At 39.1% G+C, this 24078-nt stretch overlaps 2 protein-coding genes across 4 annotated transcripts in view; one reads left to right on the top strand and one right to left on the bottom strand.

Annotated features, from left to right (window-relative positions):
• Nucleotides 1-5362, bottom strand: part of CKAP2 (cytoskeleton associated protein 2) — a 10465-nt gene extending 5103 nt beyond the window's left edge. Inside the window, exons 1-4 of one of the 3 annotated variants that reach the window (XM_056486729.1) lie at nucleotides 5080-5362; nucleotides 3442-3529; nucleotides 2748-2826; nucleotides 222-1030 (exon numbers count right to left, since the gene is read on the bottom strand). In XM_056486729.1, coding sequence (XP_056342704.1) covers nucleotides 222-1030; nucleotides 2748-2826; nucleotides 3442-3529; nucleotides 5080-5362 — 1259 coding nt within the window. The remainder of the gene's footprint in view (nucleotides 1-221; nucleotides 1031-2747; nucleotides 2827-3441; nucleotides 3530-5079) is intronic. The other 2 variants (XM_056486736.1, XM_056486744.1) reach the window with 2 other exon arrangements.
• On the top strand, nucleotides 5293-24078 carry VPS36 (vacuolar protein sorting 36 homolog). Its single transcript, XM_056486759.1, has 14 exons — nucleotides 5293-5456; nucleotides 7207-7275; nucleotides 10541-10611; nucleotides 11657-11771; nucleotides 13088-13177; nucleotides 14519-14605; nucleotides 16618-16650; nucleotides 16769-16846; nucleotides 17250-17384; nucleotides 18229-18294; nucleotides 18878-18942; nucleotides 19327-19411; nucleotides 21745-21821; nucleotides 21905-24078. The coding sequence occupies exons 1-14, from the start codon at nucleotides 5361-5363 to the stop codon at nucleotides 21996-21998; spliced, it is 1161 nt and encodes a 386-aa protein (XP_056342734.1). The 5' UTR covers nucleotides 5293-5360; the 3' UTR covers nucleotides 21999-24078.

Genomic DNA, 24078 nt, shown 5'->3' with positions numbered 1-24078 from the left:
CACAGGAAAAGTTGTAATCCTGGAGAGCTCCTGCAATTAGTTTGAATCCTGATTTCTTAGTTTAAGCCTAAAGTTTTAGTCTGCTGTCCTTGGGCACCAAGTCCAAACACTAGTTCTCTATTTTTCAGAGTCTATACAGCAACAAATAGATCAAACTAGATATTCTTGAAAAAAAGGTCTGAATAACTTCCAAGAGTAAGCTACAACAGTCATTTAATTACCTTCTTTCTTCTGCTGACTCTTTTGGCAGAATAGATTTTCTGTGGCCATCTGTTTTAGAATTCTGTCCTAATTTTGTACCAGAAGTTGATTTTCCTGGAGCTTCTGGTCTTGCATCTTTACAAAAATCTGTACTTTTCTTCACAGCCCACACTTTGCGATCAGGATTGCTCGAAGCAGCCTTGAGTGGCTGTGCTCCCCTTCCACCAGCCACTTTTGGGACTGTTACTTTCTTTGGTGCCACAGCAAACGTCAGCTGTTTCTTCAGACCAGACTGTGAGTTAACAGCAGCTTTGTCAGATGGTTTGCTGTGTAATGGCAGGACACTATTTGATTTTATAGACTTAGCGTTGTTTGAGACTTTGACGGTCTTCAGAACTGCATTACAGCTTTTTGTGGACAAAGGATTTGCTGCTTGTTTGCTGGCAGAAGGAAAATGCTTGTCTGGCAAAGAACTCTTTTCCTCCTCAGTTTTTACTGCTTTCCAGAAAGAATTTACCTTGGATTGGATAACTTTGCCACGATACCTGCCAAGAGCTGGTTTCTTTGGTACACTGATACTTGCATTTTGCTTTTCTGCTGCCAAATGCCTCTCTTTAATTCTTTTAATTTCCAAGAAAGCCTTGCTAAGTGATGCATGCTGAGATTTTATATCCATAACTTTATTCTTTGGAGTCAGATTTGGAAAATTACAGTTTGTCCCTGATATGTCATTTGTCAGTGCAATTGTAGAAGAGCTAAAAGTTACATTTGTTTCTGAGTTTACAATTGATTGGTCCCATGACACTTTATCAGCATTCTCTTTATTTTCCTGAAATCAAAAACAAATTACAGAAATGTTTAGAAGTACGTTCATGCTGCAAGTTCCTTGTTTCTAAAGAGGCTTTCAGTGATTTACAGGACTAAAGTGCTTAATGGTAAATGCCAGTTGAAAGGTGCCTACAGAAGTAATGTATAAATACTGAGTAGATTATTTGTCAACTGTTATTGCAGAATTCACATCAAAAATCAAATAAAAATTGCTTGAATTCTGCCTTGGAAGTGAGAAATAAAACTCTCAATGCAACTGCCGGCTTTAAGCTGTCCAAATTACCTCCTTAGAAGAGTTCTAAAGCACAAACTTACTACTCTTGACTATATACAGTTTAAAGCATCTCCATACCTCATCACTTAATGGCAGCACTATTCCTCCACTTAGTATAAATAATCTACTAACACAAGGTAGTGAGTAAAGTAGTAATTAGAACACTAAGAGATGTTACCAGAAGAGAATCTTTCTTACTACTGAGATGTAGGATGCTGCAAGTTGAGAATAGTTACATCAGTTTTACATGGCTTTACTGAAACTCTCACTCATATGTTCTCATCACAACCCCTCATGAAAAATGGAATTTAGTCTTTTCCTCCAAAAATGTTGCTCTACAGCAAGTAATTCAGCATTGTCCAAGCAGCAGCTTTTGGAACAGTGAAATATCCAAAGGCAGGGGAAAAAAACCTGTGAATGACACATGGAAGTCTGCAGGAACAGACTTTAAGGAAGATGCCCTTGACCTGAAAGAAAACTACAGTATCTCGTTTCCTGGTCTGTCATTAAGACTTAGTAGTTAGATTTGACAGAGCCTGCATAACTAGCATTCGAGTGTGAGGACTTATTTCAGGAAACTATGTAGCTTATCTTTAAATCACACAAGACATTTACACAAAAATATATGTCCATTCAGGAAATTTCTGAAAAAAACACTTGTTCTTACTGTTGCAATTTTTCTCGTCAACATTCAGTTTTGAAGTTTTTTGCTTTTCTCCTCAAATAACTCTGTACCTCAAATCTTTTGGAAGCCAAACTCTAAGCTGTCTAAGACGAACACAGGTCTTACATCTATTTTTTCCTCACCTTTCCCTGAGAATAGATCTGGAGAAGAATCTTTATTTTGCTACTTCTAAGCAGCACAACCATTTGCATCTTAATTCCAGGAAGGTGACATGAAATGATACAGGAAACACATTCCCTTAAACTCCGATTAGATATTGGCATCTATTTCTGATTACATTAGTTTTGCCAGCACACCACTGAAAAAACATACACACTCAACAGCGTGTTTTATTAATGGTTTGGATTTCTTTCAAGCAACAGTAAATTTTTTACTGTGACCATAAGAAGACCTCACTCAGATTTCAAAAAACTTCCCCAAAGACTCAAAATGTATCAAAAATCCCCGACTTTCTCAAGAAAGGTTGTTAAAATTTAAGCATTGTTTCAGCAATAATGGCATCTTCTTTAACTCTCTCCTGCTGTGTACAAACTGAATGTCAGTATCATCCATTTCCTATTATAATATGACAGAATTCCAAAAAGCATATAATAAGCAGTGACTATATAAACTTCTAACAAACCACACCTCTGCACATGCAAACTTCTCATGCTCTGGAAGTCATACAACATAAATAGATTCAAAATTAAGTAAGTGGAAAAATGTTGTCACCATAGTAACAGAGTGCCATTAGTATTTAAGTATCAGTCAAAAACTTACCATTTCTGGCTTGGGAGATGTTGGGAGTTGTAACTTGTCTTGCAGTTTACTGGCAGTTGCTCTCCTAGTTCTGCTACTGCTTAAAAAAAAAAATTTAAAAAAAAGACATCTTAAATCATGCAACAAATGAATGTATTTTTAGAGGATGTTCATGTCTCAGTTAGCAGTCTGCAGAATGTACTCATAATAAAGCATTTCTGTTTAGCTTGCAGCATTCCTCCAAGGAAAACAAATATATGCTATATGCTGCAGTTGAGGGGAAAGGGGGAATAGAACAAGAAGCTGAAGCTCAGCTACTGCAATCATGAGAATCCAGGCCATTCTGAAGCAAGTCTGAACAAGGATATGTAGTTCCTACCACACTGACAGGTTCTAAAACCTTCTGTCAGGCACCAGAGCTGGCATCAGACAACCTAGAAAATTACAAAGCCACCAAGACCTGTACTGTCTCCTAGCAACTATGAAAATGTATTAATGACTCAGAAGAAAACCATTTCAGTTTGAAATTACAAATCCAAATTCTTCCTCAGGTGCTTTGTGATGTGTTATGTAAGAGTTGTGGCACTACTGCATGCAAATGAAAATTAATATTCTAGTTAGCAAGCAGTATCTTATGGAAGCCAGCTGAGATGAAAATGAAGGAACATTAGTGAATATGAAAATAAGAGAATGTAAGCCATAGCAGAAATACTACCTGATCGATGTCTGGTTTTCTTGAATGGACACACCAGAAAAAGTCTTCTTTCTTGACAGATATTCTTCAACTTTCTGTCGTCTTTGTTCTAGTAGATTTTAAGAAAGACATGTTACATTTTCAGCTAAAATATTAATGCTAAACTTTCTTAGTTGAGAAGGAAATACAGTTAGGAAAGCATGAAGACATTACAAAATATAGACACTAAGGATTAAGAAATCTTTTGTTTTCACATCTCAATGTCTTACACATTGTCATATTTCTTGAAAAAGGCAATATTCAAGGGATAGTTGAATGTAATAGCTACAAAAATGGCTGTTTTGCTGTATTAAGCCAAAAGAAACACAATTTTGTGACATGAAGAAGCCAGTCTTGCTGTTATCTTCTGTATGCCTGTCCAGTATTTCACATGGTTACAGTTGGTTTAGCAAGCACACTTTTCACTTGCTACTTGCAGTAGCAAGTATAGTGCACATGAAAGTGCCATGCGTGTGAACCCAACTGACCATCTGTAAGGTTCTGCTTCTCTTCCACTGTCACTCAGACATCTGTGCAAATGTTAAACTACTGGGAGTGTTATTGCCAGTATGAAGTAATCCTGAAAATGCCCTAAGAGCGGCTGTCACTGTCTCTCCAGGGATGGTGACTCCACCATCTTCCTGGACAGTCCATTCCCATGCCTAATCACCCTTTCTGTCAGGAAATTCCTCCTAATGTCCGACCGAAACCTCCCTGGCATAGCTGAAGACTTGTCCTCTTGTCCTGTCACATGTCACCCGGGAGAAGAGGCTCCACCCTCCCTTCGGGCAGTTGTGGAGAATGGTAAGGCCTCTCCTGCGCCTCCTTTTCTCCAGGTTAAACCCCCAGCTGCTCCTCAGAGGGCTTGTGCTCCAGACCCTTCCCCAGCTCCCCATCCTTCTCTGGACAAGGCGTACAGAAGGCAGTGTCCATCGCCTGCTTCTGAAGGAGCTACCACAGCTCGTACAGCAGCCGTGCCCCTGCCAGGAGCACGGCAGAGAGCCTGGCGTGCATCCCAGAGCTCCCCAGCACCTTCCGCTTCAAAAACGGCGCTCACCGCCCCTCGCACAGACAGCAGAGCCCCACCAAACGAGTCCCTTGCTTTAACCTGCAACAACCCGAACCGGTCAGAAAATAAATAAGCACAAGAGCGCAGATCGAAGGCGGCGCCGCACTTGATGCTTTCAAGAGGATGCTCTTAACGTCAGAGCGTCCCGTTTGTCATGAGGGAAGGCGCCCAGCCCAGGAGTCCTACCTGGGGCAGGGGTCGGGATCAGATGGGATCAGATGGGGTGGGGTCCGCACCAACCCCAGCCCTGCCAGAGGAGGATGAAGTCCCCTATGCCCGCTCGCACCGCTCGGAAGCTCCAAGACCACAACAGCGAGCGCTGCTACGGAGACCTGCCCGGTCTCCGACCTCGCCTGAAGCGCCTGCCCTTCCCTCCCACTGTCCGCAGAGACCGACGGGCTCCTCGCCCGCACCGGCTCTCCTGCGTCCACCGCAGCGACGCGCGAGGCTGCAGCGGCGGCCGGTAACGCTCAGCCCCGCGCGGGGAGCGGCTCTGCCCCTCGGTGCCCAGGTGTCCGCGCCCCGATCCCCGCCCAGTGTCCCGGCCTTACCGCGGAATGCGGGCTCGGACCTGCGGGTGGCCGGGAGCCGCGGAGCCGCGCGCGCCGCCATCACCGCCGCGCAACGGGCGTTTGAACGGCCGGGCGCCGCCCCGATTGGCCCGGCCGCGGGGCTTGAACTGGCCAATGGCGGGCGGCGCTGCCCTCCCGCCGCTCCCCGCGGCAGAACATGGCGGCCGCGGCGCGGGCCGCCGCTAGAGGGCGGGCGGCAGCCGCACACGGTGCCTGCGCAGCCGGCGGCCGCGGCCCGCTGCGGGAGGGGAAGCGCAGCCATGGACAGGTTCTCCTGGACCACCGGGCTGCTGGAGATGGGAGAGACGCTGGTGGTCCAGCAGCGTGGCGTTCGCCTCAGCGACGGCGAGGAGAAGGTGACGGGAGCTGGAGCCGCCCCGCGCGGGGCCTGGCGGAGCGGCCGGGGTGGAGGAGGAGGGTGAAGGACGCGGCCGTGGGCGCTAGGAGGCAAAGGAGGGTGGCAGGGCTGTGAGTGCGGGCCGTGTTGAGCGAGAGATGCGGCATGAAGGGTGTGAAGGGCTTGGGCTGCAGGCGGAGCATCGATCAGGGGTGTGGGAGGACGTTCTGCGCTAGGGTCTGGCAGGGTTTGCTTCTCTGGGGAGATCAGGGCGGAGTTGCAGGCTTTGAGGGGCTGTGCTGATCGACAGCAGCTAAACGTGAGGCAGAGTGTGCCCAGGTGGCCAAGAAGGCCAGTGCCATCCTGGCCTGTATCAGCAGTAGCGTGGCCAGCAGGACCAGGGCAGGAATTGTCCCCTTGTAGCACTGGGAGGCCGCGCCTCGAGCCCTGTGTTCAGTTCCGGGTCCCTCAGCTCAGGACTGATATTGGAGAGGATCCAGAGAAGGGCACCAGAGCTGGGGAAGGGTCTGGAGCACAGGTCTTGGGAAGAGCAGATGAAGGGGCTGGGATTGTTTAGCCTGAAGCTCTGGGGGAACCTTATTGCTCTCTGCAACTGCTTGAAAGGAGGGTGGGGCCAGGTCGGGGTCGGGCTCTTCCCCCAGGCAACAGGTGACAGGAAAAGAGGAAGTAGCCTTAAGCTGTGCTAGGAGGAGTTTGGGTTGGCCATTAGGAAGAATTTCTTGACAGAAAGGGTAATTAGGCATGGGAATGGACTGCCCTGGGAAGTGGTGGAGTCACCCTGGAGCTGTTTAAGGAAAGACTGGACGTGCCGTGGTCTGGTTGACATGGGGATCTTGGTTCATAGGTTGGACCCGATGATCTCAAAGGGCTTTTCCAATTGAATTGATTCTGTGAGAAAGGCCTCGGACAGTGTGTGTGACGTGGGGTGAGGGTTGAACCCCCACAGGGTGTGTATAGGCGGTGTCACTGTCACAAGGTGCTGCCCAGTGCTTGGGCTGTCACTCCTGTAAGGGCTGAGCCCTGGCTTTGGTGTGGTACAGAGCATGATGCACAGTTCACACTTGAGTCGTCCTGGGTGCTGACATACCCTCTACTCTTTTCTGAGTCATCCTGCCTATTGCTTCACTTCACTGATGGCCTGATCATTTTTCTACATCTTGGTAATTGCATGCCCTCACAAAAAGCTGTGAAAACATGCCTTCGATTTTACAAGTAGAAAGCAATTTGCTAATGCAGATTTTTCAGGTACTGTTTTGCTGTCTGATAAGAGCTTTTCAACAGCAGCACAGATAGAAGTAATACTCCTGTGTGATAGGATGGAAGATTTCAGACTGTATGCAGCATCTTTTTATTAGGTTGCTTTGCTTTTTTTGCATAACTTCTACCTTCTTTGTCAGCATATAGTGAATAGTTGCAAAGCCAATAGCTCTATTTAAAATACATGTAAGAACTTTTGTATATCTTGCAGAATATATGAAGGGAGGATCCCTCAGGATTTCCAGGGGGAAAGTTTATACATTTGAAAAAGGAAATTTATGTTTATCCACCTAATCCTTTTATCCTATTTTTCTCTGTTGTTTCCTAAACTTCATTTATTTTGTTTTCTGGAAAAAAAGGGAGTGTTCTCAAAATACTGGCTTGTTAAATCTGATTGCTGTGTTGTGATAAGGTGTAATGTTTCCACGACCAGTATTTATGTAACTTACTGGTTCAATTTGTTGTTGATCTGTTTCATTTTTCCTACCCAGGTGAAATTCGATAGTGGAGTTTTACTGCTGAGCACACACAGACTGATCTGGAGGGATCAGAAGAATCATGTAAGTCCCACTTTTTTCTCCTGTATGTCATTCAGTTGTAAATTCTGTAATAAACAACAAGTAGTTTGCAATGAAAAGCTTGCACAGAGAGAGGGGATTATTCCTGACTTTGTATGTGTTCTGTTATACAAGTATAGTCCACTTTTTGGCTCTCAGCAGAAAAAAGATTACGTAGTGTTCTTTCATCCAGTCCTGCTTTAATAAAATAATCATGGAGATGAGAAGGGATAGAAATGTATCCTATAATTTTTTCTTTTCTACTGCACAGAAATAAAGGAGAAAAGAGCCTGGCATCATGCACTAAAAACATTGATTTTGAAACTGAAGTTGAATGTGTCAGGCAAATCATAAAGTGAAGTTCTCTCCTATTCTCCTTGTTTAGGAAAGCCTTTTCTAACTTGTTGGTTTCAAGTCCAAGTTGCCCCACCATGTAGTCCCAGACCATGATTTGGATGATAGGATGTGTTTGGTGGCAGTATTGTTTTGCACACATCTTGCCCTCCCAGCTGCCTGTTCCTGCTGTGAGCCATCCTTCACTAAGCCAGAACATTTACTGTACTGCTGTGGACAGCTGGTCACAGGTTAAGTGGTAACTGTAGTAAAGCTGCTGAATGCTTTGTGTCATCAACCACAGCTTGAGAATGCAGGCTGGAAGTGGGAGAAGACACAAACACATAAAGCTCTAAGCATAGACTGTGACAATGGGCACCACTCCACAGATACCGTTGAAGGAGACATCTTCCTCAGATCAGCTTGGATTATGCCTGTTTTGGACACAATAAGTGAGAATTTTAACCCTGAAAGCCAAAGTTTAGACAGAGCACATTTAGCTGACAACTTTTCAAAAGCAATTTATATTCCACTGGGCTTTGGTGCAAGGGAAGCTGAAGCACCTTTGACATTCAAAGGATATCCCTAGCAAATATCATATCCTTGCTTCAAAGCAGGGAGCTACTAAGAGCATTCCGAAGGTAATGTCACCAAGGATGTTCTTAATTTGGCAGAGCAGTATGATTTTTTTCTTCAGGGATTGTTTGCAGGAACAGTAGACCTATTTTTATACAATTTTTTTTTTAAAAAATGTTTAAAGAGCTGTTACTTTTGGGGGATTACTGTTACACAAGTTAGGGCATAATTGTCCAGACCATGAGCTATTCTGTATAAATTGACATGAGGCTTTTTTGCAGTCATCACATTATCACATGAGATAATGTGCTAAACTCTGTGTCAATCACTTTTTATTTCTTCATCAGCATTTCTTTCTGAGAGCTGAGCATATACTGCAACAACCACTGCATCCAGTCTTCTCAGTTGGACTTTTTGCATGCTTGCATTGGGGATTATGGCTTCAGCAAGTCTTAGAACTGAACATCTCTCCATTCTCTCCTTTCCAACAAAAAGATTACATTTATCTCTTTTTCCAGTTTCTCCATTTGCTCTTCCAAGGTCATTGAATTCATTAAATCATCAGAGGGAAACCTTGGAGAAGAAGAAAAATAATAATCAGTCTCAGGCTTGATTAACAGAAGGGGCAGAAATGTGGCCCTGAGATGGGCAAAAATTACCCAGTTCTGACTGGGAATTGTAACTACCTTTGTTAGTGGGGTAAATAAAGCTGATTCATTTTCAAGCTCTCTGTACTGAAACATGGGGAGCATGGTGTGTTTTTGTTGTCTTGGTGAATTGTCTAAGCTCAGCTGTGGTTTAACATCAGGCTTAGAAACCTTAGCTAGCTTACCTAGAATAAATTTGTAGAGAGAGTCCTCTTCTTACTGTGTCAATGTATAATAATTAACGGGGCACATGTCATTAGGTTAACATAGCAAACCTTCTTACAGAAACAGACAGCCAGGTCCTATAGCTGCTGTTTTTATATGCCACCTGCAGTTGAACAGTGTTTAAAAAAAAGGGAATTTTGTAAAGTTTGTTACATAGCTAGATTTGTACAAATTTTTAAATGATAAATTCATGCATAATGTGAGCATGAGGTATTAGAAGACAAAATTCAAATAAACACAGAGCATATTTAACACATTTCTGTTTTGTATCCCTTCCTGTAGCTTCTCTGTCAGGAAGGGATGACTCTAAGTCCTTGTACTTAAAATAAGTTCATAACTTTCTATCTTGGAACTAAACAAAACAGTCATTTTAACAGTGCACATACTAGGTATAATTGAACTCTTTTTGTAATTTTCAAAACCTTTTTTTTAACAGAAGCATAATGTTGCCTATCTTTTAAAGAGTCCAGAACTTTGTGGCTGTTTTACATCCCAGGGTTTTTCCCAAGAAGAGATTTGCTTACTAGTTGAAGTTCCAGCATGTATACTTCCCTGCTCTCAAATTTAAAGAGGAACAATTTTGGTGGTAGGGATTGATAGGACCCTGTAAAGGTGTCTATTGTAAACTGGTGCCAGGCAGTGGCAGGTGGAAGAGAGAAGTTCAGAGGTGGAATACAACCTGTGTTTCCTGCTTTCTGTGTGACTGTGTCAATCACCAAGGTGTTGTGTGGGAGATGATGTTCCTCAGAGGATGTTCACCAAAACAAGACCAGGCACCTTATTAGATGTTTTGAATCATTCCTGTTGCCACTTCTGTCTCAAATGTATGTAGAAAGACTTCAGCCTGGGATAGATTAGTTTCCAACAGATGGATACACCCTGCTTTCGTGCTCTTTGTTTAGTTTAAAGCACAGTCCAATAAATGTAATAAATGAGATGTATCAACTGCTGGATTAACTCCTTCACTGTAGGATGGGTGGAAAAATTCCTATTGCATTCAGACAATAATGTAGATTTTAGATATTCAGCATTTAAAAAGAATGGTAGGTCTGGATATTTTTTTAGCTCCCAAAGTAATATCAATCAAAAAATGTCAAGAACCTGTGAGTATTGTGCACCTACAGCAATAAGGTGCAGAAATGTGGAAATTTTAGTGTTTAAATTTTGACCTCAGATCTAAAGATTTGTTAAATCTCAGTCTCTCCTATGAATCTAGCTTGAGGTTTTTAAAGTTGACACATTGACACTTAAGTTTCTTGAGGCTTTTTGATTAACTAGAACTCAGTTTAAATTTTCTGTTCTTTTTCTACATATATTTCACTGTAATACATTTTCTGTTGTTACTGTCATATTTCACATAGAGTCCTTCAGGCAGCACCTATAGTTATCCATACTGTTTGTGCAATGGGGAAAGAGAACACTTGGATTTAGAGAGTGAATAGATAGGATATGGTTTAATTCACCTGTGTTTGTCGTGTTTGTTCCAGGAGTGCTGCATTGCTGTACCTCTATCTCAGATTGTATTTATTGAAGAGCAGGCAGCTGGGATAGGAAAAAGGTATGACCACCCTCATTGTCTTTTTCATATGGATCCTTTCACATGCATGTTATGTGAGGTACCCAGTATTATTAATTCATGGTAAGTTCTGTTTGCAATCTGAAGTTTCCATACTGGCAGTCACAGGGACCATTGAGGTCAAATGTATAAGAGAGTCACGACTGATGTGATTTGTTAAGTAACTGCCATGTAATCTCTAGTGATGATTTTAGAGGTCTTTTCCAACATAAATGATTCTATTAATTTAAGTTTCTAAAGAGAGAAAAAAATTTGGCTGAAGAAATGCATGCACAATTAATATCTGCTTGCAGCCTACAGTCAGATTGGTAAAGTAATATGCTGGAGGTATTCAGAAGAAATCAGTTCATTCACTGATGCTGGAGAAGTAAGTGAAGACCAATGCAAACATTACCAGTAAAATGAGATGGGAGTGGAGGACTTGCAGTCATGTTGTGATAGCAGTCTGTTAATTTTCCTAAAATCACTCTCTGCCAAGGTTTTTTTTCTGGTAGTAGGTGTTCTTTTAGACTGTTATTTTCATGCATGTTGGCTTTGAATGTTGGTTTTGGATAAGTCCACACACAGTGTCTACAAGTGATATATAAAAGTGGGATAGATTACACATAATATTGAAACCTTTTGTTTTCCTGTGTCAAAGATAGTGTATTTTGGCTTTTGACCTGCAATAACTGCTGCCAGATTAAATGACAACTTGGCAATCAGCATTTATCCTAACTAAAAGGGTTTTTGGAAATTATTGCTTGAAATTTTAAAATTTGTTATGTTCATTTCTTAAGAATTGATGATAAGTGCATTTTATATTTGTAAAACGTTTCTGCTTTAGAGGCTGTAGTAATTTTTATGCAAGATCTACTCCATCAAAGTATTTAAATGTTGATTCATAAATGTAAAGCATTATTTGATGATCTTTAGATCCTATGTGAGATAGTTAATAGAGAGTTTGATGAAATGGTTAACTTTGATGCAGAAATAGTTTCTTTAGATATTACAGAAATATTTTCTCTTTCCTTTACCTTTTCCTTAGTGCCAAAATAGTAGTTCATCTTCATCCTGCTTCTTCAAACAAAGAGCCTGGTCCATTCCAAAGCAGCAAATATTCCTATGTCAAGCTTTCTTTCAAAGAACATGGGCAGATTGAGGTAAGTCTTGTACCATGGATGCCAAGCACAATCAGGTCTTTGGACATGCTTTTCTTCTCTTGCTGTGTTAGTGATAATTCCCATGATCTTTCCATGTTTACTTTTGAGGTGGAGCTTTTTCAATATATCCTTTTGGGAGACAAACACTTTGAGTCTCCCATGTTCTATACTTTCATTAAATACTGCAAATAGAGTTCCAAAAATGCCAAGAGACATTACTAGGCTAGTCCTTATTTTAGGGGGTTTAGTATAATCTTATACTTCCTTTTCTAATCTACTAAATTGAACATGGGATTTTCAAAAATGACATCATGTCATGTTCAACAGAATAAAAGATGTTTCTTTGTACCTAACCCCCTTTTGAATAGGAATTATACAACTTATTCCTAATTATCTCTCTAATTTTGTTGCTGAACACCTTTTGTTGCCTCAGAACTTTTGTTCCTTTTACACTGTATAGTCTTTTTAACCTACACCAAATCTAAAAGGCTTTGAGCATTCTAAGAAAAATATAATATATTCTTAAAAGAAAGCTTATCCTAAAAACAAAAGAAATTACACTAAATAAATCTCACAGTGGAAGTTCCTTTGTTTGATAAGACTGAGAACTTTAACTTTGGACTGTGGAAAAAGCTGTTCTTGTTCACCGCAGAAAATCAGATTTGCAACTCAAATTAGTTAGAAATGTCTTACAAATGCATGTGTTTGATCAGACTCACTTTCATTTCTTTGTGAGCAGTTTTCAGATTATGATGACTATAGATTTATGCATAGTATGAATGTGCGTTTTTCACAATCATCATATTTATTTTAATGTTGTGTCTGAAAATCAAACTTACTGTGCTTACTGGTTGCCTAGCCCATCAGTTAAGCCCCAGTGGTTAACTCTTAGTGTTAACTTATGCCACCTTCTGGTATTAGCAATAAACCAATCAGTGTAACTGATCTGTGTGGTTGTTTTTATATTGTTGCATTAGCAGATCAATAGCAATTGGATTGCTCAGCTTTCCTTCTTTTAAAAACATGCCTTTGAGTATACCTCAATATTTAACATGGTTTGCGACATTTTGAATATCTGAAAAAATATTTTACAGTAGAAGTACTTAGTGAGTACATGGCTCCTTTTCTAATGTGAATACTTTTGAAGATTGGACATTAAGAATTTCCATATAATGAGTTCTGTACCATGGTTGTGTAGGTGTTATCATGTTTTGTCACTATGCTTTGTGAAGTTTATTTCATCACCAAGATGATAATACACAGAGGTACTCTGCACAGTTAATGAAACATCTGTTGTCATTCTTTAACGTTTGCAGTTCTACAGACGATTATCAGAAGAAATCACACAAAGGAGATGGGAGAGCATGCCCACAGGTCAGGCCATGCAAGTTAACAAGGATTCACAGGTATGTGCAGAGCTTCTGAGCAGGATCTGTGTGTAATCTCTTATTGCCACTTCTTGCCACCCCCATATACCACATCCAGCGTGTGACTCTAACCATCTAACTCCAACATCATGGGCATGTGCAGGAATTCAGCTTTAGTTTGCCTGTTATTTCACTGGCATAAATTTGTTTCTGCTTTGCATTTTTCACGATAGAACACAGTAGCCTCTCCTTCTTGAGTGTGCTTAGATAATGAGCTCCTTTTTTTGGTTTGTTTTAGTTAGACACACACACGCATAATACTTCAAATACAATATTTATTTGCGTATACTTTTATTCAGCATGTGAGGTCCAATGATGCTGGAAAATTTGTCTTAATTGTGATTCATGGTTTATTTTTTTGTGGCTGGAAGTCAAATACATAATACATGACTTTTGTATAACTCTTTGAAACCCATATATGTTTGATTTAAATGTGTATTCTAAATCAACAGTTGTTAGGGAGAATGTCATATGATAGATGACCTTTATCTGCCTTCATACTTCTAGGTTATAAACTCTGATAAACATGTAGGTGTTGTTTCTATATATTAATGTGCTGAATATAAGAATATATAGTATTGGATGAGTGAAATAGGATGATTTAAAGATTGTACAACATGAAATCGTGTAGGCCCCTTTTGGTAAATGTAGCACCTATAAGCACAATTTCATTTGGAGTAATTAATGAGGAATCTAATCAAAATGCCTTACCTCTACTTAAGTCATAGCAACTCATTAACACCAGTGCTAAGCTTTGCAGTCAGAGATGAGAGGTCTGACATTACTGCCATCTTAGGTGCCAACCCTTCTAGAACACATCTGGCATCTGGTAAGAATTTCACCATCACCCACATTCTAATACCTCTGAAGAAGGTAAATTAGACTGCACTTAGCATTGTGTTTCTATGTTTCTGTTTCTTCAGGCTGGATTTCTTGAAGTAATATACTCAGGCAATTCCACAGCTCTAGTATGGATGTTCACATGGACTTGAGAGGCTCAAATTGAGACGAGCTGGAATACTCAGTCTGGATATTAAGCCATATTAATAGCTTCAGTTTACTACCAATATCATTATTTGTCTAGTACAACAAATTCATACATGGTTCACATTTCTTGTTTAGTTTTTTTACAATGGTTTAAAAATTGTCAAGAAATGCATGCAATACTGTATGAATGATATCTGCTGTTTGGGGGATATTTCCAGTCCTCTAATTTTCACAAGGGTGCAAATGAGAAACTATCATTTCCTATTTTGACTTTTTCCTTGTTTCTTTCTTTTTTCTTTCTTTTCTTTCCTTGTTTCCTTTTTTTTTCCCCAGGCAGGAAGAATAAGGGCTGTAGGAATTGTAGGTATTGAAAGGAAATTAGAAGAAAAAAGAAAAGAGACTGACAAAAACATTTCCGAGGTAAGTACTTTTTAAGTTTCAAGGTCAACCACCTGTCTGAACTATTACATTCATTCACACTTTCTTTTTGGGACAGCTGAGACTATTTATTTTTTTTTGTTGAGAAGTCTGAATTGATTAAGAGTGTACAGTTTGCAGTTATTATTTATTTTATTTAACTGGTTTATCAATGTATGGAAGGGTACTTCATTTAAACAATTCTTTTCAAGAGGATTGTTCTTTGAAATTAACAGTGTGTATTTATTACACTAATTTGGTTTCAACTGAAAATTGAATATATATTAAGCGTAATATGCTGATCCAAGTGTCTGCACATAACTGTATGAAGCTAGATTTTCCTCTTATAGTCAGGTTTTTAGATGCAAAATGATTTGCAGGCATCAACAAGAAATTGCAAGTATTTTGTGAAATACCAGGGCTAGATGGAGACCACCCTTTACCATAGAACCAGCCCAATAGTTGAATTCCAGATATCAATACTGATGGACAGTGAAGGCATTTAATTTCTTCATATGCACCTCAGAGCAATACCCTCAAAAATAGTCTGATTCTGTCTTGGTAGTAGAGATTGATACAAAAGTACTCATAAACTAAATGCATCAGATTTGTTCTTGTGTCAAAGCTTTATAGGATTCAACATGCTACAAGAAAAAGGCATTCCCTACTCTAATACTTAGGAAAATTAAAGTGCCCTTGCAGGCTACGTGCTGTTTTAGATACTGGGAGAATTAAACTTTTTTGGTTTCTGTCTGTGAAGAACGTAATGAATGAAGTTTTGTGTGTAGTTCAAAAGGTATTGTGATTACATGCGTGGGCATATAGTTCAAAAGGCATTGTCTGCTTATTTTTTCCTTTAGTAGCTTTGTCAAAGAGTAAAAGAAATCCATTTATATATGTTGTATGAGCAGAGGAAAACCATGACTTGTAAAATCCTGCCTTCCTCCAGCTTTAAATGTTATAAATGACTTAATTTATAACATGGTGCCCTGGCTTCCAGGAAAAGGCTTCCTGCATCTGCTGTTCAGTGCTGATAAGAATCCAGTTCTTTAGCCTTTTGTTTATCTGAGGAAGTTCCTGTTAGGTGTGTGCACATTCCCCTTTGTTTCCAGGCCGGCCCTGGGTGAGTCAGGCAGAGGAGGAGTTAGACACAGCATACTGTTTATTTAGCTAAATCAGGGGTTCTTTTGATGAATGTTGTTTTCATGCAGGTATAGAGATTAGAAATAAGCTGGGAAAAGCCCTGTCAGAAAAGTTCTTGTTGATATCATATACAAGTAGAGTAGCAGGACTTTGATTTACTCTAGAGATTGGGAAGTCTATTGTAAGTCTATTGTAAGTTTGGCAGATTAGGGAGTAAGAAGAAGTATTCCAAAGAGAAGCTTTTGTTTTCTTAGTGGTAAATTATTGTTATACAGTGGTATATTTTCTTTTCTCCCTGTGGACCACTTAATTTTGGAAATCTAATTCAGGTACCAAGTGTTAGGGACTAAACTTGTCCAGTTAGTGAAGAAACACTGGTGCTATCAGAGGCAGCTCCTTTTTTTATTTGCACATTGAATCTCTGACCAATAAGTTTCTACACAAGGCACCTAAATGTAGATGGAAAAATGGGGTCTTCCTGCAGAAATACTGCCTACCATCTTAAACCACCTAAAATCTACTATCACCATCCAGAAACCTTCCCCCACCTTACAGACAGCCTAACAAATCTGGACAGTTTAGTCTTTTCTGGGACTCAGTATCTCGTAGTCCCTTCCTATCACATGGACATTATAAATCATACTGAAGTTCTGTATGTTATTGTTTGATTCTCTTCTCCATTCTTTAATTATTTTAATTATAAGATATGCTGTAAAACAGTTGTATGAACAATTAAGGTATAGGAACATAGTCATCTAAAGGGATAGCAGCTCTTCTAAATAGCTTGGGTAGGTGGACAAAGGCAGCTCCCTGTGTCCATAAAACTGAATGCTGTAGTTATACTGATCTGCACTGTCTGCTTTTAATTTCAGGCTTTTGAGGACCTTAGCAAACTAATGGAGAAGGTATGGATGGATGGCATGTGTCACTTGTCCGAGTAGACTTATGCTTGTTTTCTCAGTTTTAAGCACACTTTTCTCTCTTGAGCTGGAAGTTGACTTATCTGTGTGTGTTTCTTGATAGGCTAAGGAAATGGTGGAATTATCCAAGTCAATAGCTAACAAGATTAAAGAAAAACAAGGTGACATCACTGAGGATGAGGTAAATTAATTTTGTTTTTAAATTCTACAAAATGTTCCTATGAAAAGCAAAAAGTTATCTGTTTAATAATGTAATGTTAATAAAACCCCTTGGTGGTTGGTTTTGTGGTGTTTAGTCTCTTATACTTGGTGTACAATTTACTTGCTTAGTATTAATTTTTCTTTTAACCCTTTTTAATAGCAATGATTTTACTGCTTTTATATAAATTTTTCTATTTTTCTATCTGTGCTGGTCAAAAATAAATGGTACCAAGTCTTGCCTACTCACTGCATAGTAATTGACTTTATTAGTAGAAAACTGAAGGATTTATTCACCAAAATTGTGTTATAAAATCAAATATTTTTATGAAACAGAATCACTCATTAGCTGGTGTACTTTGAAATTTATTTGTTTGCTTGTTCAGACTGTTAGGTTCAAGTCCTATCTACTGAGTATGGGTATAGCTAATCCAGTTACGAGGGAAACTTATGGATCTGGTACACAGTACCACATGCAACTGGCAAAGCAATTGGCTGGAATCCTGCAGACGCCCTTGGAGGTAAAGCACCACATCTTGCATTTTACATGTGTTGCCAAATTTTGATATAAGAGCATTTTGGCTGTAGTAGTCTGCCTCTTTTTAGAGCAGCATAGCCTCCTATTCAATGTTAATATGAGGAATATTTATTGCCTTTTGAATAAAAAAGTTCAGTACGAATTTTTCTTTGGACTAATGGCATCAACTTCTGATTTGCGAAATGTTGGAATTTCAAAAATTATTCAGGTGGTCTTCCTTGTATTTGAACAGCCCTGTATTCATCCCATTCTGCAGAATATTTCTTTTTTATTTTAAAGAAGGTGCAAAATTACTGAAAATAAAAGTAATGAGTCTTTTTAACCTGCTTAAAATTTATATATTTTGCAAATATAGAACAGAATTATTAAGTAGGTTATCAGCCCATAGTAATATCTCCTCTTTTAATTTACCTATAGCTATTACAGATAACAGGTTTCTCACCGAAAAGTTAAATTTCATATTACAACTTATAAGGTTATGTTCCTCCTAAAAGCATATATACTGCAGTATTTTTGTGAAAAGTATGTGCTACCTACTGTGATCAGAATGGAAGATTGAGTTTTTCTGAAAAGTAAAAATGGTAAATTGATTGATAGATCTAATACATTGAAATTTCTTGTTCTTGTGATTTATTCTACTTTAAAATCAAGGTAATTCTCACAGTCCTCGGGTGTAGTGTCACTAATTTACCTCTTTAGTTTTTTGCCATTAGGGCCATCATTTAGCCCCTCTGTTTCAGCTATTTAATCAGGCTTCTGCAAGTAGAGTTGATGTTTTTACAGGGTGAATGCTGTTTCTCTTAGCAGTCTTGTGCTTATTACCACAGGAGCGAGGGGGGATCATGTCTCTTACAGAAGTGTACTGCCTGGTGAATCGTGCTCGAGGGCTGGAGGTGAGACATGCTTTGGGTCAGTATGTTAGAACACGACTTCAGTCATAAAGAAGTTAAAAAGGGTAAAAATGCTCCCTACTCATTGCTCATTCTACTTGTCTACAACATGATGTAATCAGCTCTTTATTAAAATTGGAGGGTTTTTACCTTTCTCATTCTTCCTTATAATACGTAGGTATCATTTACAAGTAGTAATAATATATTCTGCTTTTTATGATACCATGTAAAAGGGAAAAACCATGCTTATCTGGAACAAAACTTAAAGGTCAGAGACTGCTAAAGAGAAGTGAATGTTCTGGGAATTCAACAAAATACTTCTTTGAAAGTATTATTGAGCTTTGAAAGAAAAGCAATTCTTTCTGTAAACAAGGAAAGGAGGATTATTATAGAACACATAGTAAGGGAACAGAAAGGAGCATAGAAACTGAGAAAATAGACTGCACAATAGAAAGGAAAAATAATTAACAATAAGTGTAGCCTGGTGTATTTTATAGCTTCGGCTACTAAAACTTCATTTGTTTTGATGGTATACTATACACCTGAAATGCAAGCTGTGAATAAACATGTTTTACTGTTTTAATAGTTGCTGTCACCAGAAGATTTAGTAAATGCTTGTAAGATGCTGGAATCACTGAAATTGCCACTAAGGTAAGAGCTTTACAGATTTATTTATAAGGCATGGCACTCACAGGTCAGACCATGATGATTTGATATTTTACTTGAAGTAGATTTTTTTGTGGTTGTTGTGGGTATTTTTAACAAAGGCATTCTTTGCTCAAAGGATGCTGCCATATGCACGAACATCCACTCTACATTAAAACATTAATTTTTAGTTAGGAAGACATTATTTTTTTCACTTAGAATTTTTTTAGACTGGAAAAGGGTTTAACCAAGTCCTGGTCTTTTCTGTCTCTTCAGATTTTGAATATGGTGTTAAGCTTAAGTTCATCTTAGAGAGGATGCATTAGAAACGTGACCATAAGTGATGTGAACAAAGTTTTTAGTTACTTTGACTCTCTTTTTTTATTTTAGGCTTCGGATATTTGATAGTGGTGTGATGGTGATTGAACTCCAGTCTCATAATGAGGAGGAAATGGTGGCTGCTGCTTTAGAGACAGTAAGTGTACTTCATTTCCTTCAGTGTTCTGACCATGCTAGAGAAATCTAAACACATTAGGTAAAAAACTTGAGGTATGGGATTTCCTCTTGAGATTTCAAAATACAAAGCATTCCACTCTGTATCTTCTAAGAGAAATATTTAAATAGCACTACTCATCTTCAAAGTTCTGTGCAGGCAATAATCTTAGACATCACTTTCTCTTTAAGGAATAAATCACTTTTCTATCTCTTTTCAAACTTCATTAACCTTCAGCCTTCCTCCAAATCTTTTGCACTGTTGGCTGAAATTCATGCATGTATTGAGCACCTAATTTAAGAGAAGTGGACTTCAGACACTGCACATGATGTGCTTGAAGGCAGTGGAACCAGCTCTTAAATGTTGATATAGGTAGTCGTTTGGTTTAGGTTTATTTCATAGAACAGTACATTGTATGTGTACTGAGTTTGCTGCTGTGAAGAGCACTCAGTAGGAGAGTGGTGTGTATAGAATTCAGCCGGCTTCATCAGGGAAAAAGATAGTATGAATTCCTCAGTGTCATAAACCTTTGTGGTCTTGCTGCCTCTGGACACTTTACAGTCCTGTTATTCCACTACTTGTTACATGTCTTTGAGTGGAATGTAATTTTTTTGTTTTCATACATTTGAGAAAAGGTTGATCCAAAGTTGAACACCAGAGTCAAAGAGGGGGCAGTCAAGAAAAAGTAGAGCTATCACAGACATCTCATCACTTGTCACAAGGTAGACTGCTCAGTGCGCTTTGCATGATTGTCACCGTACAGCTTTTGCTCATCAGAAAGATTTTTAGATAAGAGAAATGTTTACAGGCATTTAAAATATTCCATTCTAAATCAACAACACTAAAATGCTTAAGTCTTTCTGTACATGTTAATATTTTCAGTTTATTTTCTTAAATTTATAGAAAAAAATTTTTGTTGTTTCTAATGAATTTTTTATCTTTAGTAAGAGTGCTTATGTCATTGAAAAGAAAGGAGGAACCTTTCTTGCTACAAAGGAGGTCAAGTGCAAAAAGTAGCAGAAGGTGGATTTATTACCAAGATGCCTTTTTTGTATTGTTTTCATAATTTGAGACTTTGACTCCATAGAAGAATGGAAGGGAGAGGCTTCAGCTGAGGAAGACTAGCTTGTATGGGAAAGGGAAGATAAGATCAGACTTGTGGCCGAAAGCACCCCATACTTTAATGTTACTGCACATTATACATTAAGTTCTGAGAAGTGAAAGGAAGCCATAGGGTTTCAGGCAGGAGAGAGATGTGGTTTTGAATGGCTGGTGAAGACAGGAAATGACATGGACATCAAAGGAATCCAGTCACCCTTGATGAGGGTAGTGGTTTGGGAAGGAAAAATAATTAATCACCGATTGTACGGTTGACATCCATTACTCAGATTTGATCTCTTAGCTTCCGAAAATCTCATGTTAGGACTAATTTAATCTGAGTTTCTCTAAAAGGACTACTGCTGAGAATGATGCCGAATAGACCCCTCCCCACCCAGTTATGTGGGAAGCAGGAAATGGCAACTACATCCGGATTTACAACTTAGCTTGCATTGCTCTAAAGCAATGGCGTAATAGAAGAATTGTTAATTTTTAGGGGATGAAACATGTTTATCTGGGAAATTCAATGCAATTATAAGTCTAGACTTCATATGTAGTACTTTAGTATTTTAAACATCCACATGTCCGATATGTGTCAGGTTTCATTTTATTAGGTGGCATGGCTGAGACAAAAGGGCCAAAGCTTTGAATCCCAGGATTGAACCTGTCTTTTGTGTTAGCTGAATGTGAATGTGTGGCTTTTAGTTACTCCTCTAGTATTCCATAATGTCATGTGAAGTACTAAGTTTTGGGAATTTTCCTGTAGGTAGTGGGTGTATTTTAAATACTATAAAACTCAAATTCTTCCACCTCAGATGATTTATATTGCTACATTGATGAGCTGCCTGTGTAAATACTGATGGAGACTGTATTCTGCTATCCGAGCTATTCTAATTTTTCAGTTCATTTGGTTCTAAGGCATCTTAAATTAAAAAAAAAAATCCAAAGGAAAGGGCATCATATTATTTTTTTTCAGATTTAACTCTTTTCTCTCTTCCTTTTTTATACTTGGCAATTTTCCCAGGACACAAAGAGATGTTTTTGAGGGGCAATACTCATAATTAGTTGTACTTTCAAAAAAGCAAACAAGCTAATTTTCTTCTCAAGAGATTTCCTATCATTTTATCACTTCTCAAGGCTAGACCTGATTCAGTAGCTGAGAGAACGTTGTTCTTTTAATGTCATAGTTTGTTTATTTGTGTATTTGGTTTTGATAGGTATCTGAAAAGGGTTCTCTCACAGCTGATGAGTTTGCTAAGCTGGTGGGGATGTCTGTTCTCTTAGCCAAAGAAAGGTAAGTAATAATTGTTGTACTTAATACTTCAATGATCATGGTGTCCTCAAGTAATACAGGACATCTTCTTTTGCTTTCTCTAGGCTACTTCTTGCTGAAAAGATGGGCCATCTTTGCAGAGATGATTCAGTGGAAGGCTTGAGATTCTACCCAAATTTATTTCTGACACAAAGCTAATACCATTTGTGTACAATTTGTTATGTAATAGTTGAACAAGAAAGCAGAGGGCAGAATCTTTCCAAGAACTGACTTTAAAATTTTTATTTCATTAGTCAACTGCAACAGACATGAACATTGCAATGCTTTTACAGTTCTCAGGTATTTCAAGTGCTGAATCCTCTTACATGGAACTGAAAGGAAATAGAAATCACAAAATCAGAAGCATGTCTATTGTCTCAAGACAACTCACTCATTTTTTATTTAATGTGCTGTGTAGTTTCTCATTTCAAGAGAAGATTCCACCAGTGAAAGTGGCGAGAATATCACTGTAGAGTGCCATGGGGGTCAGCTCCCAGAAGCCAGGTTACTGCATACTCCAGTTCCAGTTTGTTTATGTCTGGAGCAACAAAGCAGACAGATGTATCCACAGCGATAAGAAACGGGACTTCAGTGTGTACTGAGGTATATGGAACAAACTAGTGTAGAATAACCCCTTCTCCCAGAGCTGATGAACAGTTTTCTAAGGGAGGATCTTGGGGTTCTGGAATTTGGGACAGAACCTGTTGCAAGAGAGATTATTGTATGTTGTGCAAATCTAGAAATTACCGTGTTTATTTTGTCACATCTCACGTAAATATCTCGGATAGAAGCATTGTTAGCACAGACTTCCTCCCTTCTCTTTCCTTGCCATCTTCCTTCCTGTCCATTTATGTTGCACTTTGGGTGCCCTTTCTCTGTCCTCTCTGTAGCAGAGTGGAGCAGCCTTCTGTCACTTTACCAGACTCTGTGCTTTCATGTGCTTGTATTTTATCTTGTACTTCTAAAAAAAGATAATTTGTTTGTTTCATCAGCCTATTATGTGTTTTGGGGAAACAGTTCATTTGCTTGCCTCTCATATGTGAAAATTAACATGCTTTCTATATTGAAGGGAGGAAGACGACTATCACCCTGTGTTTAATAATCACAAGGTATCATTGGTATTCCTCACCCTGTGTTCACACTGAATGCAATATAATAGCCTCAGTTTTCATAACTCCAGTGGAGTTGCTACACTACTTGAAGATCTGTCATGATAATAACAGTTAAGTGGATGTTTATGATCCACATTACCTGAATTTTTGGCATTTTGAAGTGACTATTTTTAATAAATAAAAGTTAATTCAAGGCATGAGCAAGGACAGCATACAGGTAACTGCACTGTGGTTATGGTGGCCAGATCAACTTTATAAGAAAGGACAAAAATTTTAACATGAGCCTGAAGATATTTTCAGAACTATTTCAGTGTTACCATAGCATGAGTTAAGATATGAGTTAAAAGCCAGTAGTTCTGTGCAGAGATCCTACAGAAATTACGCCTATGGCTTGTAGGATGCCCTTTACATCCAGGGAATTGTGTCCTCTTACTCTTGTCACAAGCAAACTTTTCATGCAGTGCTTTCTTTAAGGCAGTTTTCCTCTGCTCCATAAAGGTGCTAAAACTTAGGTCTTTGACACAGCTGAAGGAATCAGTTCCACACTATTATTACTGTGTTAGTCACCTGGTGTCATCTCTTCAGGAGCTTTACAGTTTGCTGCTTTCGTTCATCCTCCTCACAACCCACAGGAGAGATCCATGCGAAATACACCAAGCACCACACATCTAAGGAGGGACTGAAAAGTGAGAAATTTGGAAGCAAAAAGCTTGTGACAACTTTGACAAGCTTTGTGACTTGTGACAAGCTTTGTGACAACTGTCTCTTTTGCCCAATAAAAACCTGTCATGGAAGGCCAGTGGTTTGTGGGCCTGAATCTCTCCCCACAAGGGGGCACGTCGTGTGCAGGAAGAACAAAACCTGAGAGGAAATGCCAGGTGTTAACTGCCAGCCCCTGTTCCTCCAACCCTGAGTGTTTCATTATCTTAATTAAGCAATAATAATACAGCCTATTTAGAGTAATGGTACCTTCTCAAGCTTTTCTTTTCCAAGATTTTTCCTTGACTTTTGTTTTTCCTCCAGGCAAGAAGTCTATACGGTAAATTGTATTGCTGGTTTAGAATTTAAACAGATACATGAAAAAATGGCTACTAGAAAGTAAGAAAAATTAAAACATTTTCTTAAGT

This window comes from Oenanthe melanoleuca, chromosome 1 (genome assembly GCF_029582105.1).
Source record: "Oenanthe melanoleuca isolate GR-GAL-2019-014 chromosome 1, OMel1.0, whole genome shotgun sequence".
Lineage (NCBI taxonomy): Eukaryota > Metazoa > Chordata > Aves > Passeriformes > Muscicapidae > Oenanthe > Oenanthe melanoleuca.
Note: the sequence above shows the minus strand (reverse complement) of the source record. Positions and strands in the feature narration are given on the sequence as shown.